This window comes from Brassica napus, chromosome C6, assembly GCF_020379485.1.
Source record: "Brassica napus cultivar Da-Ae chromosome C6, Da-Ae, whole genome shotgun sequence".
NCBI lineage: Eukaryota > Viridiplantae > Streptophyta > Magnoliopsida > Brassicales > Brassicaceae > Brassica > Brassica napus.
Genome location: NC_063449.1, coordinates 18,970,411 through 18,990,167, shown reverse-complemented (window position 1 = coordinate 18,990,167; position 19,757 = coordinate 18,970,411). Strand labels below are relative to the sequence as shown.

General features: G+C 37.8%; 2 protein-coding genes across 3 annotated transcripts; one reads left to right on the top strand and one right to left on the bottom strand.

Moving 5' to 3' along the window:
* The first annotated feature begins 1,445 nt into the window (after positions 1–1,445).
* On the top strand, positions 1,446–12,473 carry LOC125588854 (histone-lysine N-methyltransferase ATXR3-like). 2 transcript variants are annotated; one of them, XM_048760745.1, is made up of 20 exons: positions 1,446–1,740; positions 1,879–4,291; positions 4,458–4,514; positions 4,887–6,017; positions 6,208–6,572; positions 6,652–7,185; positions 7,280–7,380; positions 7,767–8,802; positions 8,888–8,959; positions 9,086–9,196; positions 9,273–9,373; positions 9,765–9,864; positions 9,980–10,075; positions 10,291–10,458; positions 10,545–10,670; positions 10,830–10,883; positions 10,987–11,234; positions 11,330–11,438; positions 11,531–11,833; positions 11,931–12,473. In XM_048760745.1, exons 2-20 carry the CDS (start codon positions 1,993–1,995, stop codon positions 12,105–12,107), a joined length of 7,188 nt encoding a protein of 2,395 aa, XP_048616702.1. In that variant the 5' UTR covers positions 1,446–1,740; positions 1,879–1,992; the 3' UTR covers positions 12,108–12,473. The 2 variants fall into 2 exon arrangements, with proteins under 2 accessions (XP_048616702.1, XP_048616703.1); XM_048760746.1 differs by having other exon boundaries at positions 1,446–1,800.
* Positions 12,474–12,506: 33 nt separating this feature from the next.
* Positions 12,507–16,397, bottom strand: LOC106345442 (formin-like protein 3). Its single transcript, XM_013784640.3, has 5 exons — positions 15,407–16,397; positions 14,741–15,320; positions 14,114–14,567; positions 13,604–14,039; positions 12,507–13,503 (listed from the first exon to the last, which is right to left on the bottom strand). The coding sequence occupies exons 1-5, from the start codon at positions 15,539–15,541 to the stop codon at positions 12,646–12,648; spliced, it is 2,463 nt and encodes an 820-aa protein (XP_013640094.1). The 5' UTR covers positions 15,542–16,397; the 3' UTR covers positions 12,507–12,645.
* Between the last annotated feature and the right edge of the window lie 3,360 nt (positions 16,398–19,757).

Here is a 19,757-nt window from a genome sequence, read left to right as displayed (position 1 = left end):
AATTTATTAGAATTTATTTAATATGTAAATATATATATATATTTAAAATTAGATGGGAAGATATATATATATATATATATTTAAAATAAATAATCATTAAACACAATAATATAATTAAAACTATTTTTATAAAATCTAATTTTATCTTTATTAAAATTTAAATAAAATCAAATTTAAATAGTTATACCAAATCAAAAGAAATAAGATTACAAAAATACGTTTATGATTTTTTATAACCATTGAAGTTAAAATATAAATTAATAATATTGAAATATAAATCAAAATTTTCTTTTGAAATAAAAAATGTTATGTTAAAAATTACTATTTCTGCGCATGGCGCAGGAAAACTCCTAGTTTATACATTATAATAATTCATATTGAACATACTTTTCAGCTTATATTAGTTTTTCATTCCGCAGACATAAAATGAAAATAATAAAATGTGTAAACAACTATGTTCTTTTCTGAACTTTTAATATTTGATTAATTTTGTAATCTCTAACACAATTAGTAAAGAGGAGTAAACACTATTATTTATTTTTAACTAAGATCAAACTGAACATTTTATATACTTATTAAAATTTATAATATAATTTCACAAAAAAATGTTTTTACTAATTTCTTTAACTTTGAATAGAATAATTTCTAACTAATGCTTAGCGAAACTTTTAATATAATTACATATGATTAATTATTTCTTGTTTGACGGGCTAAACCCTAGTAAAATTATTAAATGTGGAAATTGGAAAAGTGAGCGTATAAAAAATATAGTTAGAAAACTATGAATAAGGTATATATATATATTTGTGAAAATATGAATAAGATATATTAAAGGAAAACCTTGGAGAAAAATTTAGGTTATGGTTTTATACTTTTATTGATTACATATATTCGTGTAGATGACTGGCAGGGCCGGCCCTGAGATTTTGGGGGTCTGTGACAATGTTTTATGTAAAAATTTTTTTTTACTAATTTAGGAGTCTAAAATTTATTTTTTGGAGGTTTATGTTATGTAATTTTTTTTTCAAAAATTTTGGGACCCTGTTGCAAATGTTTCACATAACATTGCTCAAGGCCGGCCGTGATGACTGGTAACTAAAAATAGTAACAAATCATATGTTTATATCATACAGAAAAACCATGCATATCACTTATTATAGGAAGATAATCTTTTTAATATATTCAAGGTCCAGGTAAATATTAACAAAAAATAACATGTGTTATAATTTGAGAAGATAAATTACAAAGATTAAAATACTGAATCCTATTTTCCTTACAAGTAAATAATCCCTTATTGCCTTTTTGGTTACCAAAATTTCAGATTTACCATTTCTGGTAATTTTTTTTTTGTCATCAATTTTATATCAAATTAATCACGGTTAAAAAGTAAACATAATTAATTCCAGTAAAATAAATAAATACACATAAAAAAGTATTAACACGACGGACGCCTTCCTCTTTCAGAAAAAAAAAACACAACGGAGAGAGAGAGAACACAACGATACAGAAGAGAAGCGAAGGTCACAGAGAGAGACGGACACACGCGGCGGCGTAGATTTCCCGGCGAAAGGGGAACAAAGAGATTGAGATTTAGCGAGAGCATTCTAGGGTTTCCTTCTCGATTTCGCCTTCTTTGATTTCGATCTATTCTCTAAATCTTCATTCTTCTTCATTCATCATCCCTCCCACCTCCATTCTAGGGTTTCTTGATCCGTCTCGCTACGTTTCCTTACCCTCCCGGTAAACTTCAATTCGTCGTCTCGCGTCTCTTCGTCTCCTCTAATTTCACGAATCGACCCTGTAGGGTTTTGATATTCTCGCTCGTCCCCCTTGGTCTACATTCAGTTTTGTTGCTGATTGCTTTTTGGGTGTTTGCAGGTTGTTGAGTGCGACGAACTTTGGGCTGTGGATTCTGAAGCATGAGTATTGATATCCCCGGAGAAGGGGAGGCTTAAGGAAGCTTTGGGTAGAGGAAGAATTGTTGAGGTTTCCATGAGCGATGGGGGTGTAGCATGCATGCCTCTACTGAATATAATGGAGAAGCTTCCAGCTGTGGAGAAGACGCTTTGTGGAGGCAACAATGATACCAAGCTTGCTGGTAATTCTGAGAATGGCCACACATCAATCTCAGCTAATGATAAGCTTCCAGACTCTCAGCCAGCTCAGCCACCTAAGAAGAAGACGAAGAAAATTGTTAAGAAGGTAATTCGTAAAGTTATGGTGAGAAAGCAGAAGCAGCCGAAACAGCAGGCAGTGCAACTCCCTGGAGAATCACAGGTTCAGACGAAAGAGCACGATAAGAAGAGTGAACCTCTGCATGAGAATACTTGTAATGGACAACTCGAAAACGGTGGAGATTCTGGGTTTAAAGATGAAGTGGAAGAGGGTGAGTTAGGTACAATGAGTTCTCATGGGATTTTGGAGAACGGTGAAATTTCGCCGGTGAAGTCATTGCAGAGGAGTGAGATCGAAAAGGGCGAGATATCTGGGGAGAGTTGGAAGAAAGATGAGACTGCAAATGCGGAGTTCAGTTACATGCATTATGATAAAGGGTACGCAGAGAGAAGGGATTTATCCTCAGATAAGTACAGGAAAGGGGAAGAGAGAGACTTCAGGTCATGGAGAGATCCCAGTGATGAAATTGAGAAGGGGGAGTTCATCCCAGACAGATGGCATAAAATGGATACAGTTAAGGATGATCATAGTTACAACCGGTCTCGTAGGAATGGATCAGACAGAGAGAAAACGTGGAGATACGAGTATGATTATGAACATGAACCTACCCCGCCTGGTGGAAGGTTCGTGAATGAGGATTTCTATCGCCGGAGAGAATTCAGAAGTGGGAATGACAGGGCTACGAGGATCAGTTCTAAAATTGTAATAGAGGATAATTTACACAAGAACGAATGCAACGATCCCAATGGTCTTGGGAAAGAGTATTCTTCTACCGTGAACAAGCTGAAGCGACATGGAGCTGAACCGGATAGCTTTGAGCGCAAACACTCTTATGATGATTATGGGGATTATGGGAGCTCCAAATGTAGAAAAATTTCTGATGATTATTCCCGATCTCTTCACTCAGACCACTATTCACGTCACTCTGTTGAGAGACCCTACAAAGATTCATATTCATCAAAAACTTCATCTCTGGAAAAGTATTCTAGAAAGCACCAAGACTCATCTTTCCCTGCAAGGGCTTTTTCGGACAGACATGGACACAGTCCTGCACGATCTGACCTTTCTCCACATGATCGGTCTAGGTACCATGAACACAGGGATAGAAGTCCTATCCATCGGGAGAGGTCACCATATGCCCGGGAGAGGTCGCCATACATCTTTGAGAAGTCTTCACATGCTCGTAAAAGGTCTCCCCATGACCGCAGCCATCACCATGATTATAGAAGAAGTCCAAGTTACTCTGAGTGGTCCAGTGATCGTAGGGATGGCACTTCTAACTATAGGGAAGATCCCCAGAGCGATCGTAACAGACGTAATGGCCACAGAGAAATAAGCAGGAAAAGTGGAGTTAGGGAGAAGGGGGATTCTCAGGCTGGTACGGAGCTCGAGCATAAGTACAGACATAGGGATTCTAATGGGAAAGAGTCGGCTTCATCAAGCAAAGAATTGCAAGGTCAAAACATTTTGTACAACAATGATCCGGTGGTTGAAAAAAGTTCTATTTGTGATTCATCCAAGATTCCAAGTCCGTGTGCAAAGGGAAACGAGTCTGTGCAAGTCTCTGAAGCTCCTACTGAGGAGTTGCCATCAATGGAGGTAGATATGGACATTTGTGATACACCACCGCATGAGCCTGCAAAGGGAAAAGAATCTGTGGCGGCTGATTCATCTTTGGGGAAGTGGTTTTATCTTGATTACTATGGCATGGAAAATGGGCCTGCAAAGTTATCCGAGCTTAAAGCTCTTATGGAGCAAGGCATTCTTCTCTCTGACCATATGATTAAACATTCAGATAACAATAGGTGGGTCACTATTGAAAATGCAACATCTCCTACGGTCAACATAAATTTTCCATCGGTCGTGTCAGATGCAGTGACACGGCTCGTCAATCCTCCTGAAGCGCCTGGTAATTTATTAGAAGACATTGTAGATGCTGCCGAAGCAGTTCCTATGGACCAAGAAGCTGGATATTCCTTGCCTGAATCAGTGTCTATACCAGATACTAAGGAAATTTTAGTAGAACATCATGAAGATTTTCAGTTTGATAAAAGGATCGCTAGTCTCGTGGAGGGTTGTACTATCACCCCTGGAAGGGAACTTGAAACACTTGGAGGTACTGTAATGAATGTACTATATTATTTTTTTCCGGCCACCGATTTTATGCTTTTCAGCCAAAAAGCTAGCAAATATCTAGAGCATTTTTCTTTGTAAATTTAGTTTATTGTATCCTGGAGCTTCTCCGCCATACATAAGATAGGCGTATTTTTATCATTTTGCAGAAGCTATGCAGATTAAAGTTGAGCTTGAAGAGACTAGAAAATTTGTGAGTCCTGAAGGTATGTTTCGTTGGCACCACTTACACTTTTTCTGTAGCATGATATGCTTTTTTTTATTTGCTTCTGTTCAGTTTATATTCCTAACTTTACCTACATCACCTACTGTCTATAAGAAAACACAACGATACGAGTGTTTATATCTACTTATGTTAGATATGTTATATGGCAAGTTATATCTATATTAGTTCGTTTGTACTATTTGGAAGTGTTGTATGTTTGTTAAAGATGTAGTAGCCGCCTACTGCCACCATAAGATGGTTTGTGCATGAACATGGAGATCCATTTAGACATCAAGTTTGAATAATCGTAGCTTATTGTTTAGCTGCATGTTTTACATGACACTATTTAGAAGTTCTACTCTGGTATTTGCAGATATCACCTGGTGCTACTATCAAGTGGTAGATCAGTTGCTAGGGGATGAGGCGTCGGGGTCTTCAGAGCCCAAGACAAGGGATGTCGAAGAGTTGACGTCAGAAAATGTTGATGGATCTGAGAGCGATGAGATAGGAAGCTGGTTATCAGGTCGTTGGTCTTGCAAAGGAGGGGACTGGATAAGACGCGATGAAGCTTCGCAAGATATATATTACAAAAAGAAGTTGGTTCTGAATGATGGTTTCCCGTTATGCCTGATGCAGAAGTCAGGTCATGAGGATCCTAGAAGGCATCAGAAGGATGATTTGTATTATTCTCGAAGCAGCTCTAGGCTGGAACTTCCCCTGTGGGCTTTTTCTGGTGTCGATGAGAGAAATCAGGCGAGGGGAGTCAAGGCTAGTGTGCTCTCTGTAGTTAGGCTTAACTCATTGGTCGTAAATGATCAAGTTCCATCGATTCCTGATCCCCATGTCAAAGTTCGTGGTAGGGAAAAGTGCTCTTCAAGGCATGCTCGTCCTTCCCCTGCATCTAGTGATTCCAAGTGGGAATCAGTCGAAACTATTTCTCAATCAACATCTTGCGGTAGTCAAGATTTGCAGGGGTGTTGGAAAACCGGCGCATCTGTTATTACCCCTACAAATCGTCTGTATACAGTCGAGGATTTGCAGTTGCATTTGGGTGATTGGTTCTATATAGATGGGGCTGGGCAAGAACAAGGACCTCTGCCATTTTCAGCGCTCCAGATATTGGTTGATAAAGGTTTAATAAAGAGCCATAGTAGTGTCTTCAGGAAATCTGATAAAATTTGGGTACCTGTTACCTCTATCACAAAAACTCTTGAAACAAGTGCCAAACTCCAGGGAAAAAAACCAGCTCTGCCTTCAGATTGTCAAAGCCTTGTTGTCTCAGAGTCGCAGGATTTCAAGCATTCTGAAATGGACACTAGTCTAAGCTCGTTCCATAGTATGCACCCTCAGTTCCTTGGTTATTTCCGTGGGAAACTCCATCAATTGGTTATGAAAACATTCAAGAGTCGGGAATTTTCTGCTGCCATAAACGATGTTTTAGACACTTGGATCAATGGGAAACAGCCAAAGAAAGAGACTGACAAGTACATGTACCACTCTTCAGGTATGCATGACTGCCGGTATTTTAAGGCCGTTCCATCCCTCTTATTAGCTCATGTTTTTCTTTGAAGTTATTATCGGTTATTTCCTTTTCTTCATCCCTTCTGTTATAACAGTGTTCAATTTCTGCTCTCATATGTTTTGAACATTAATTCTTTTATCTTTTGTTTTTTTTTTTGGTTCATAAACCTCAGAATTTGATTCATCCTATCCAAAAAGAGCTCGATTGATGGCTGGTGAAATTGGGGACCATTCTGAAGTGGATGATGTGTTTCAGAAGGATGATTTGGCATTTGAGGATTTATGTGGGGACGCTACCTTCCATGTAGAAGGAAGTGGATCTTCTCGCACCGCGGGGATTTACTGGGATCTGTTAGATGGTCATGCGTTAGCACGGGTCTTTCATTTGTTGAGATATGATGTAAAATCACTTGCATTTGCGTCCATGACTTGTAGACATTGGAAAGCCACTGTTAATTCATACAAGGATATTTCAAGACAAGTTGACTTATCTTCTTTGGGTCCCAACTGCACAGATTCTAGGCTTTGGAGTATCATGGTGAGCACTCTATGCTTTCCGTTTACTGTATTTGAGAAATTTAGTACTTTCACTGATCTGACATGACATTCTCTTGCAGAACACTTACAACACGCAGAAGATAGACTCTGTCATTCTGGTTGGTTGTACAAACGTGACTTCCAGCATGCTTGAGGAAGTGCTTCGTTTATTTTCCCATATATCTTCTGTAAACATCACAGGCTGCTCCCAGTTTGGAGATTTGACATTGAACTATAAAAAAGTAAGTTGGCTCAAATTCCAGCATCCTCGATCAGGTGAATTGCGTTCCAGGTTAAGGAGTTTGAAACAGACTACAGATGTTGCTAAGTCTAAGGGCTTAGGAGGTGATACAGATGATTTTGGTAACCTTAAGGATTACTTTGATCGAGTGGAAAAGCGAGACTCAGCTAATCAGTTATTCCGAAAGAGCTTATACAAACGTTCAAAATTGTATGATGCAAGGAAATCATCGGCAATTCTATCCAGGGATGCTCGTATCAGGCGATGGGCGGTTAAAAAGTCAGAACATGGGTATAAGCGAGTAGAGGAATTCCTTGCTTCAAGCCTTAGGGGCATCATGAAGCAAAATACTTTTGACTTCTTTACTTTGAAGGTGCTTTCTGGTTTTCGTGTATGCTCAATATTATGTCTGCTCTCATTTCCTTACCATCAGTTTAATTTAATCCTAATGTATTTTGGGTTACCAGGTCGCTCAAATAGAGGAAAAAATGAAAAACGGTTACTACGTTAGTCATGGTTTGAAATCTGTCAAGGAGGATATCAGTCGAATGTGCAGGGAAGCAATTAAGTAAGGCTTCTTTCATCTTTGTCTTGGTGACTTCTTTAGTTCGTTGATTATTCCAATGATACTTCGATCTTTTCTTGCAAGTTATAGATACGCAACTTCTTCGCTACTGATCTTCCGCTTGCCAAACAATATGTAGATTGACTGTTGATATCCTTTCTTGATTATGGGTTATCATTTCTCAAGTCAATAACCGTTTTCTTCCCATGTGCTCGATTTTTGGCCTCAGTTTGTTGGGCTGTAGGATTTCGTATTGCAGACTTTTTATTCCTAGGCTCCTAGTTCTCAAGTAGGATTTAGTCTGTTGCAAAAGAGGCAGGAGTTGTTTTTTATTTACTTTCTTTATTTGTGGCTTGTAACTTTCTTCTGATTTTATCTTATGTATCCAGAGGGCGGAATCGGGGAGGCTCCAAAGACATGAACCGAATCATCGTACCATTTATTCAACTTGCCACACGTTTAGAAGAGGTCTCTATGGTTACTTCTTCATACAGAAGAGATGAATTAATGAAGTCATGGCAAGATGGCTCAGGGTTCTCATCAGCCTCTAAGTACAACAAGAAGTTGAGTAAATCAGTAACTGAAAAGAAGTTCATGAGCAGGACTAGTGACACATTGGGTGTAAATGGTGCGTTGGACTACGGAGAATATGCATCGGACCGAGAAATCAGAAGGCGTTTGTCTAAACTGAATCGTAAATCATTTGGTTCGGGAAGTGAAACATCTTCTGAGCTATCTGAGAATGACAGTTATAGCTCAGCTTCAGCTTCAGAAAGTGAATCGGACATCCGTTCAGAAGGTCGATCACAGGACTCACGTGTCGAGAAATACTTCACATCAGATGAGTCCTTTGATTCTGTAATCGAAGAGCGAGAATGGGGTGCACGTATGACCAAAGCTGGTCTTGTGCCACCAGTCACTAGGAAATATGAAGTGATTGAAGAGTACACAATTGTCGCCGACGAGGAGGAGGTACAGCGAAAGATGCTGGTTTCTTTGCCAGAAGACTATGCTGAGAAGCTTAATGCACAAAAAAATGGTACTGAAGAGTTAGATATGGAACTTCCTGAAGTCAAGGAGTATAAACCAAGAAAGCTTCTTGGCAACGAGGTTTTAGAGCAAGAGGTGTATGGAATCGATCCCTACACTCATAACCTCTTACTTGATTCAATGCCAGAATTGGACTGGTCACTGCAGGATAAACATTCGTTTATAGAAGATGTAGTCTTGCGTACCCTGAACAGGCAAGCTAGGTTGTTCACTGGATCTGGTAACACCCCCATGGTATTCCCTTTAAGGCCTGTGATTGAAGAGCTCAAAGAGAATGCTCGTGAAGAGTGTGATATACAAACAATGAGGATGTGTCAAGGCATCTTAAAGGCTATAGAAAGTCGTTCTGATGATAATTATGTGTCTTATCGGAAGGTATAGCTCTGTCATTCTTTTATAGGGAAATCATCAATTTATTTAGGACTACTTCTGTTAATCTGCTACTTTTTTGTCCAAGTAGGGCCTCGGTGTGGTGTGCAACAAACAAAGTGGTTTTGTAGTAGAAGATTTTGTTGTTGAATTTCTTGGAGAGGTGGGTCTGCAGCTTTGCAGTTTTATGTTTGTCAGTTACTCAGCTGCACCATTTCTGAAATTCACTGGGCATGCTGTGGAACATTCTCTGAAAGGGAGCTCTGAACGTATGTTTTGGATATTGTAGGTTTATCCTGTTTGGAAGTGGTTTGAGAAGCAAGATGGAATTCGTTCCTTACAGGAAAACAAAACTGATCCTGCACCAGAGTTTTACAATATATATCTTGAGAGACCAAAGGTATGAATAAAAGATGATGCTTGGACTTGTATTTATTATTTTAGACCATTTTCTTACTTTGTATTTTGCACGGCAGGGTGATGCTGATGGATATGATTTAGTTGTTGTTGATGCCATGCACAAAGCTAATTATGCTAGTCGAATTTGTCACTCTTGCCGACCGAACTGTGAAGCTAAGTAAGTTAAATTCTCCCCGTCTGCACTCATCCATTTCTGCCAGAATTTTGGATTCTGAGAGCAGAACCAAGTGACCGTTATTATAATTAGTGTCATACATGATGCATGCATAAACCAGCCTGCTTAAGCATACTCAGATCAATACACATATATCAATTGTTTATTTAGAAAATTTGTCTGGATACACTTAACAACATTTGCTTATGGTTGTATCTACTCTGCTCATACGCATTTGGCAAGTCTCTTTCTTTTACCTATGCATAGCATACATGCATTTCGAAAATTGGGAGTGGAACTCCAGATGCTTGAGTCGCTTGACTGTCTTCCTATCTAATAATAAGTTATAAATGGTTCACTCACCCCACCCTCCTTTTTCATCTGGTGCTTCTAGGGTTACTGCGGTGGATGGACACTACCAGATTGGCATATATTCAGTACGTCCTATTGAGTATGGCGAAGAGATAACTTTTGATTATAATTCTGTAACTGAGGTCTGTTCTTCCCTCTTTTCATATCCAGTTCCCACTATAGGAAAGTATTAATTCGTTGGGTTAATCTTTTTGTTCCACTCCACTGTCTAAAGAATGATACTTATGCCTGCAACAGAGTAAGGAAGAATATGAGGCGTCTGTTTGCTTGTGTGGTAGCCAAGTTTGCCGAGGCAGCTACTTGAATCTCACTGGTGAAGGTGCATTTCAGAAGGTAATTGGGTTATTAACATATATATGGTATCAAAGATACGTGATAATGATATTGGTTCTGTGTGCTTGGTTTAAAAGGGCTATAAATTTTTGCTGTGTGCTTGGTTTAGAGGTTTGGTGTGTGCTTGTTCACTAACGACTAATTAGTTTCTTTGTACCGGAGTTTATCTTTTGTCCTAATTGTCGATTTAGTTTTACGAACCATATTTGTAACAGGTATTAAAGGAATGGCATGGTCTGCTGGATCGACACAAACTGATGCTAGAAGCTTGTATACTAAATTCAGTTTCAGAAGAAGATTATCTTGAGTTGGGAAGAGCTGGACTGGGAAGTTGTTTGCTTGGTGGGCTGCCAGATTGGGTGATTGCGTATACTGCTCGTCTGGTTAGTCTTGAATCAGTTTATGTTAGTTTATCGCAAAACTATTGATGGGATTACAACTTCTGACAGAAAGTTTCTTGTGCATAAAGGTGCGATTCATCAATTTCGAGAGAACTAAGCTTCCAGAGGAAATTCTTAAGCATAATATGGAAGAAAAGAGAAAATATTTTTCAGACGTACACCTTGATGTTGAGAAAAGTGATGCTGAGGTTCAGGTCAGATTATCATTCTTTTAATCTTTTTGCAGGTTCTTTCAATAGGTCATGATGTCTTTTATGATATGAAACTCTGTGCTGGCTTTGGGATGTAGTAAAAGGGGTTTGGTTTTTCTCCAACTTTTATAGCTTGTTATATCTGTAACTTTGATGATACAGGCTGAGGGTGTCTACAATCAGAGGCTTCAGAATTTGGCTGTCACACTTGACAAGGTGACTGCAATCTTTTCTTCCTTACCTTTCACATTATTTGTGCAAGTGTTTGTAAAAACATTATCCCCAAACGAAGGTAGTCTCTGAAAAATGTTATGCACAGGTAAGATATGTTATGAGACGTGTGTTTGGGGATCCAAAGAACGCTCCTCCTCCGCTCGAGAGGCTTACTCCTGAAGAAACAGTCTCTCTTTTATGGAACGGGGATGGTTCCTTAGTTGAGGACCTGCTTCAGTGCCTGTCACCTCACGTGGAGGAAGGCATTGTTGATGAACTTAGATACAAAATTCGCGCCCATGATCCATCTGGATCTGCAGATGTCCTTGAGGAGCTTCAGAGATCATTACTTTGGTTAGTGCATCAATCATATTACTTATACTTGAAACACTGTACTTTTAGGAAACAGATTATACTTATTAAAAAAAAAAATTCTGTTCTCTATGAAGGTTGAGAGATGAGATTCGAGATCTACCTTGTACATACAAGTGTCGGAATGATGCTGCAGCTGATTTAATACACATATATGCCTATACGAAGTGCTTTTTTAAAGTTCGGGTAAGTTGTTCCGTATAAATCTTTTAAGTGAAAAAAGAAGGCAAAATCTTGTTGAACTTTTTATCTGACAGATGGTCTTGGATATGTGGCAGGAATATAAGTCCTTTGTCTCTTCTCCTGTACACATAAGCCCTTTAGATTTGGGAACCAAGTATGCGGAGAAACTAGGTGACAGTATAAAGGAGTACCGGAAAACTTATGGCGAGAACTATTGTCTCGGGCAGCTAATTTACTGGTATGAACAGACGAATACTGATCCAGATGTTACATTGGTGAAAGCAACCAGAGGGTGCTTGTCTTTGCCCGACGTTGCTTCCTTCTACGCAAAGGCCCAGAAACCATCTAAGCATCGTGTTTATGGACCAAAGACGGTGAAAACCATGGTTTCACAGATGGTAAAAGTCCTTGCTTTGACCCCACTTCCGAAGTACATTTTCACTTTGTCGTGTTATTTTTTTTCTCATTTATTTCTTACTATCTGTGTGTACACAGTTAAAGCAACCTCAAAAACCATGGGCAAAGGATAAAATATGGATGTTCAAAAGCAACCCGGTAGTATTTGGAAGCCCGATGTTCGATGCTGTCCTCAACGACTCGTCACTAGATAGAGAACTGTTGCAGTGGCTAAGAAGCAGACGGCATGTCTTTCAAGCGACATGGGATAGTTAGGTACAACACCTTTTTATTATTTCAGAAGGTTCCCTTTTTGGGAAAGCGAGCAGCCGAAGGGTGGGGGGGAAGCAAAAGCAATGCCATTGGCAGCGAAGAGCCTCAATCAAGCAGCGCTTTCCCCTCGATTTTTATTGTATAGCTTTTGCCACATATAATATAAGATTTTGGAAATTGATAATATAACTTTTGGGTTAGGAACCATTGTTAGATGTTAGGCTCTCACATAATTTTCCAGAGAAGAGTTCGACTTAGCTTTGTATCTCTTTCTTATTTTGTTACCTAGATCTCATGTTCTTATTTTGTTACCTAGATCTCATGTTCTTTTGTTCCTAGATCTATATATATTATAAAGGTTGGCACCCAGATGATATTAAAAGAAAGGAATATACATAATACAACTATAAAATAGATGCATATAAGTATATTATAATATTGTTACAGTTTGGTGTGAATAATTTGCTATGACCAAACAGCGTGTATTACAGTAAGTTTAGCCGGAAGATAAAAGTCATAAAACAACTAAGAAGATGAAGAACTACTCATCGTCTGAATCATCGGAACTGTCATCTCTCCGTTCAGCAATCGCCGGAAACAAACGATGTTGAATGTTATCCGTCGACGGTTGATTACTATCCTGCATCATCATCACTTGAGTTTCTTTCTTGCCCGAATGAGTCCTTGTCTTCGTAGCTGATGTCGTAGTTTCCTTAATTTGTCTACAAACTTTCTCCAACATGATCAAGAAATCACGCACTATAGCAAACAAACGCAACCCTTCGTTCTTAGCAGACTTGCCATGGAAATAATCGGCAGAGCTTTTGACCAACGCCATGATCCTCTCTTCTTCTTCCTTCATCCATTTTATGTCAGCATCCGCACGTTCTATAAACCCAGCTAAAGCTTTCTCGAAGTCGCTCTCTTCCTCCATCGACTTCAAAAACTCCCTCGCGTTCGTCAGCGAGCCGCTTAGATTCGTCAGCGTCGCAGCTAATCCATCAGCGTCTATGACCGCTGCTCTCTTGACATCTTCAAGCTCTGTTGTTAATCCCGAAACCACTTGGAGTCCCGTGCTTCGGTAACGCTCCACTGATTGTGGACTTGAGTCTGTGCTGTTGTTGTTGGTGTCCTCCTCTGTTCTAACGCTCGAGAAGCTTTTGCTTTGGAGGCGGAGAGCACGAACTCCTTCGGAACGAATGATCTCAAGGACAACGAAGTTCAAGAGTGTGGTTTTACCATCTGTTCCTTTGACGTCAGATAGTTTCAAGAGCGTGTCTAGTTTGAAAGCTTGTGCGTCACCACGGAAGGTTCCGACATTCATTCGGTTTCCTGTCTTGAGAACTGCCTCTAGTAGTTTCAGGAACAGTCTGCTGTTCCTCAGTTTCTTGCAAGCCACCTGAGGCAGCAAAGACACAACACATGGAGGGGGAGATAAGTTATGTGTAGTAGTAGATTCAGGTGTATAATTGGTGTGTTTATTAGTGTAGACTAGTTACCTCGAGAGTAGAGAGTGATTCTTTGATGCCAGAGACTTCTTCCTGAAGTGAGATCATGAACAGAAGAGACTCTATACGTTTGAATGCAAAAGGTATATCAACAAGAATCTTCAAAAACCTCTCTGCAGGGCCAAGAAGGTTAACATCTCCTGAGTATAGTCTAAGTTTGAGTTCCTCTTCTGTAGTTGGAGCCATCTTCAGCAACGTTTGGAGGAGCTCCACCGGGAGCTCATTACCTTCTTTAATGGCCTCGACCACTTCCTCGGTTGTTACATTCAAAGCTCGGAGAAGAATAGATAAGTTCTGAGCTTTCCTTGGATCAATGATCTGTATATACTGGACAGGAGAGTCTCTAGATGATTCTCCTCTTTGACCACTCTTGTTTTTGTTCCCATCATTGTAACCAAACAGTGACTCCATCGCCTCTTCGTTGAACCTACAAAAGAACAAGGCAGGCAAGTTAGGTAAAGCCCCAGGAAACAAAAGCTTACACAAGATGTTTTAACTAACTGGAATGAGCCGGCGCTGATCTCATGCCAAACCATTTTCTGGTCAGGGTTAGCCATTTTATCCCAGAAAAACGGTTTTAGTTTTGTCTTTGCAGCTCCGGTCTCAGAATCAACATCAGAAGCATCTCCAGAGGAACTATGACCTTGGCGCTTTCCAGCCGCACCTTTAGGTGGTGCAGGTGGAGGACGAACAAGTTTAGGTGGTGGAGGAGGCTTTGATTTAGGAGGTGGCGGCGGCTGTGGAGGTGCAGGAGGAGGAGGAGCTGCTGTTCTTCCCGGGGGAAGCTTTAATGGAGGAGGATGTCCTGAGGATGTGGACGCTTGAGCTGTTGATAACTGATCATGACCAGTAGTTCTCTTTAGAGACATTCTAGAAAGAAACGATTTCTTTTTGGAACTAGCACTGAAAAATCTTCTGCTTGGGTTTGCGACTGCGGGAGATGTCTCATTTGATCCTGAAAGAGCAAACACAAGAGTTATAGTTGGAGGTCTATGTCTATGTAATTTTCTTCAAAAAAAAAATTAGGAGGGTGAGGCTAATGTTTCATTCGGCTTTGTCCAACTATGAGTTTATAGTTGTTGAAAGATCAAAACATGAACCGTTTCGATTAAAAGAAAGCATCGTTACCAGGTGATAAATCAACTAGATGTAGAAACTGTCCTTCGTCTCTTGGTCCATCTCTAGGACCGCGGTTGCGTCTGAAGCAACATAGGAAGAGCAATGCAACTAGAAAGAAGGTTAATACAGCTGTTGAAGCAACAGCAATGATAAGTTCCATCAAAATATCATATTTCTTCGCCGGTGATAGAACAACACTTGGACTAGGAGCAACAACGCTCGGTTTTCTCTTAACCGGAGCAGAGTTTGATTCATCGGGTGGCGAATGTGAAGAAGGTTGAGATGGAGAGGTTGAAGGTGCACGGTCATAATTTCGAGAGGTTGGAGCGGGACCCGGAGTGAGACGTGGTGCAGGACCAAGGGCGAAGTTTGGAGCAGATACTGTGAACTTCTTTTTCTTACTGATCAGCTTTCTTCTTGGATAGCTTGTAGTAGAATCAAGGAGAGGTCCAAACCAATGCCGATAACCGGTTAAGACGGATAGCTTTAGGTACCCATTTGCTGCTGCTGCTTCGCGAGAGATGTAGACAAGACAGTCTTTGTTCTCATCTTTGAGTTCTTTTCGACAATGTATCTTTGTTTGCTCTGCCTATCAGAAATGAGATGTTCGTCAAGAAACACAAAACCTAAACCTTAATCACGATTTGACCAACGAAACAAGGAGAATGAATTTACCATGTCGACGCCATGAGCCTCCTCGGAAACAGAGGATCGTAAGCGATTGGCACCGTCACGAGCGATAATCTCAACGGAGACGCAAACAAGAACAACGAGAAAGATGGCCAGAAAAGCTTTTGTTAATCTCCCCATTAACCTCCGTTTCTCATGTCACGGAAACGCCGAGAGTTGGATGAGGGAAGAACAACGACGGTAGATATCTTTGCCGTACTCCCTCGGAAGCAAACCGCCATGCAGAGAAGCTCCGACCACGTCCGAACGCTTTTTTACGGCGCCGAACAATCCCAACCACACGCGGAAAATGTTGTCTAAAACAGGAAGACAACTAAAAATGTGGTTTCTTTTAAAAACAACGAAAAGAAAAGCTCTGTTTTAGGCTTCTTTTTTTTTTTTTTTGAAGGTAGTTGTTTTTAGATGTTGTGTCCTCCTGTAAGAGTGACAGAAACGAAGATAGTTAATTCATTTACCTGTCTTTTTCATTAACATTTTTTTTTGTTTTTATATGCTATATGATAAATTAAAATTGTAAGATTTCATCCAAATGATGTGTTTGAGAGACTTAACCAAATTTTCAAGAAAATAGAACGAAAATCATCTTTTTAGAAGATTTTATCAAAAATTTAAAATCTTTTACCACCCATGCACATGTCAATTGTATAATAGTCAATATTATATTATCTAACGTTTGTATGAACCTCAAAGATAATAAGAATTTGCTCTTCTTATTGCTTAAAAAAATTACACAAAACTTAAGTTCTCGATATCAAAACTCACACAGATATCATCTCTCGATTTCTCTATATATATAACAGCATATTATCCTAATCCTATTAGTAATCACGTATGTTTAGATAACTCCTAAACACAATTGACTTTTATCTCCTTGATCACCAAACTCACTTAGGATTAGGATAGCTTCTTCCTCAGACTATCTTCAAGCTTATTTCAACATTCTTCTCTTTAAATTTGTAGTCTTTCTCTTCTACATCATGAGCGCCGATGAGGTCTCATATTTCTTTATACTTGATTCTTCCCAAAATTTTGGTTAGTATGTTTGTCTTTTGCTCATTCCAAGTAAAGAAGTTGTGAAAGATTTAGTTCATTGAGCATCACACCATAACTATTTTGAAATTGTTATTTTGATACCGTGGGCATGTGAAAGCTCTAAATATTAAGTTCGGGAACCAGAAGGAAACACCACAATTAGTTGCATCTATTCTTTGAAACAATATGAAAACTTAGTAAAACTTAATAATACTGATAAAATACAAAAAAAAATTGAAGAAACAAAATCCTAAACTTGTTTGGTTATTTAGAAGTATTACGCTAATTATTTGTTAGTGTACTCCCTCCGTATCACTTTAAGTGGTGTTTTATGAAAAAAAATCTGTTTTATTTTATTCTACATCATGAGCGCCGATGAGGTCTCACATTTCTTTATACTTGATTCTTCCCAAAATTTTGGTTAGTATGTTTGTCTTTTGCTCATTCCAAGTAAAGAAGTTGTGAAAGATTTAGTTCATTGAGCATCACACCATAACTATTTTGAAATTGCTATTTTGATTCCGTGGGTATGTGAAAGCTCTAAATATTAAGTTCGGGAACCAGAAGGAAACACCACAATTAGTTGCATCTATTCTTTGAAACAATATGAAAACTTAGTAAAACTTAATAATACTGATAAAATACAAAAAAAAATTGAAGATACAAAATTCTAAACTTGTTTGGTTATTTAGAAGTATTACGCTAATTATTTGTTAGTGTACTCCCTCCGTATCATTTTAAGTGGTGTTTTATGAGAAAAAAAATCTGTTTCATTTTATGTGATGTTTTCAAGTTTCCATGTAAAAAGTAAATGCAATTTTATGTTTTTGACTATTTGTATTCTGCAGTATGATTTTTTATTGGTTGAATTATTTGTATTTATTGTTGTTTTTATATAAACGAAAAAAATTAAATAAAATTTTGTAATTTTTAAATCGGCGTGCAAAAACATTAAACCTCATTTATTGTGATAGAAAAGGGAGTAATTAACTAGGTTTCATTTGGTTGGTGGTCTTTTAATAATTTTTGTGATTCAAATAAATGTTAAATAAAAAAGGAAAATTAGGGAGAGTATTTGCGCTGTCAACTTTATACAGCTTGAACCAATTTTGTTTTGCTAGATCTGCTAAATAGGCTAGATCTGCACTGTTTTTTTTTTTTTTTCATTTCAAGCTTAGAACCCTTCTAATAGGACTTGTGTACAAAAAAGGTAGAACATTATAAGAAAATGGATTAATTTGTGAATTAGCCATATATTGCATTTAAATTAAGTAACTAACTTTGATTTTCACATAATCTAGTATCTAAAATTTATATCATAAACTGCCCGGTTTTATCCTTTATTTTTGCAGGTACCAGGTAAAAAGGTGGAAAAAAATAACGTGGCCACTAGAAAGAAGAGTCATCCACATATACTTTTATTGACCACATACATATCCACCGAATTCTATTCTATATAAAATAGTATAAAATTGTAACTTTATCTACAACCCTTAAATATAAACATATCTCAAATCCAATCCTTAGATATTAAAACTTATTCCAATCCCACCCAACTTCTATGCTAAACTCTAAACTCTAATCAGTAAACCCTAAACCCAAATCTAAACCATAAACCCAAATATAAATCATAACTCCAAATATAAGTACAAAATCCAAATAGAATTGAACAAAAAAATAACATAGTACATATTTGTGAAATTATAAAATATCTGTAATTGCATGAAAGAAGTTATTACTGACCTCAACCATACTCCTTCACCTTCTAAATACTAAACCTTAAACTCTAATCACTCAACTCTTACCCAAATATAAATCCTAAACCCCTAAATACTAACCCAATCCTAATCACACCTCAACCCCTAAATCCTAAACCATAAACCCTAAACTTAACCCAAATATGAACCCTAAACCCAAATATCAAAATTTAAACTTTAACCAATGTTAACCCCAATATTTCATAAACTAAACCTAAATTTTAAAAGGCCAGTAAGATGCATTACCATTCTACATGAGGCATATAGAATAGAAATGGTAAAAATGTAGTTGCAATCTAAAGATCATCTTAACATATTTTTCAAATGCTGATATGGTCATGCCTTCATGGAAGGTGGTAATGCTTGCCCCAATGCCAACTCCAATCGTACATAAACTAAACCATATCAACTATCACTAAACCCTACATAAAAATATAAACCCTAATCCAATGTCAACTTCAATCTTCCATAAACTAAACCCTAGCCACTAATCACTAAACCCTATATAGAAATATAAACCCTAATCCAATGTCAACCCCAATCTTTCATAAACTAAACCCCCAAGTAACATGCATTTCCATTCTACATGAGCCTATAGAATAGAAAATGTGACAAACGATATAGCACATTACATATATATATTGTTCAAATTTTGAAGTGTCTATGATTGTAGGGATAGAGGTAATGCTTACACCAAATTCAGATCGTTGTGCCGAAAGAAACGAAGATTAACGGCATTAGAGAAAAGAGGTGGAAGAGATAACATCATATATGTATCATTCCCATTCAACGTCACATTGTATTCTGTTTTATTTGATATAATAATAAATTTTATTCCATTTACGTTCAATATATTATTTCTCTTTACAAAATCATATACATACTAATATAAACCACATATAAACACCAATACAAAACTCATTCAATAGAACATGAAACAACAACAAACAAGATTGAACCCTCTCTTTCAAGCATCAAATGAAATATAACTTACTATATAGTACATTATATGTTAATAAATATGGCAAATAAGTGAAGAGCCAAATTTGAAAGAAAAATAATATGTTCCATTTCATAAAATAGTATAGAAGTACTATTACCCTTCCAATTCATCCATGACAAACCTGAAATACAAAATGAAAATGAAGACACACATTAGTTTACAAGTTGGAAGAAAATGACAGCATATGAGATATGCTACTAGTATATGCATTACTTTATGCTTAAGTTAAATGTTTAGTTGTGTCAATTCCAAATAGCCTATGCGAGTAAAGAAGTAACATGTGCAATTAGAATTGAACCATCTAATATAATATATAATTTATAGATATGGAGTGGAACAGATGGTCTGATGGAATGGAAAGTGAATAGTATATTAGTTATGATGTGATTCTTCAGAAATAGCAGAGGAATGGAATGGCACATAACCAATCTCTAAAACTAAAATTTTCCATTTCAAATAGCACATGTTCCATAAGATATTCTATTTCACACAAAACTATACTTATTTTATTCCAAAAGGGACTTTTCATTCCAAAATCACGATC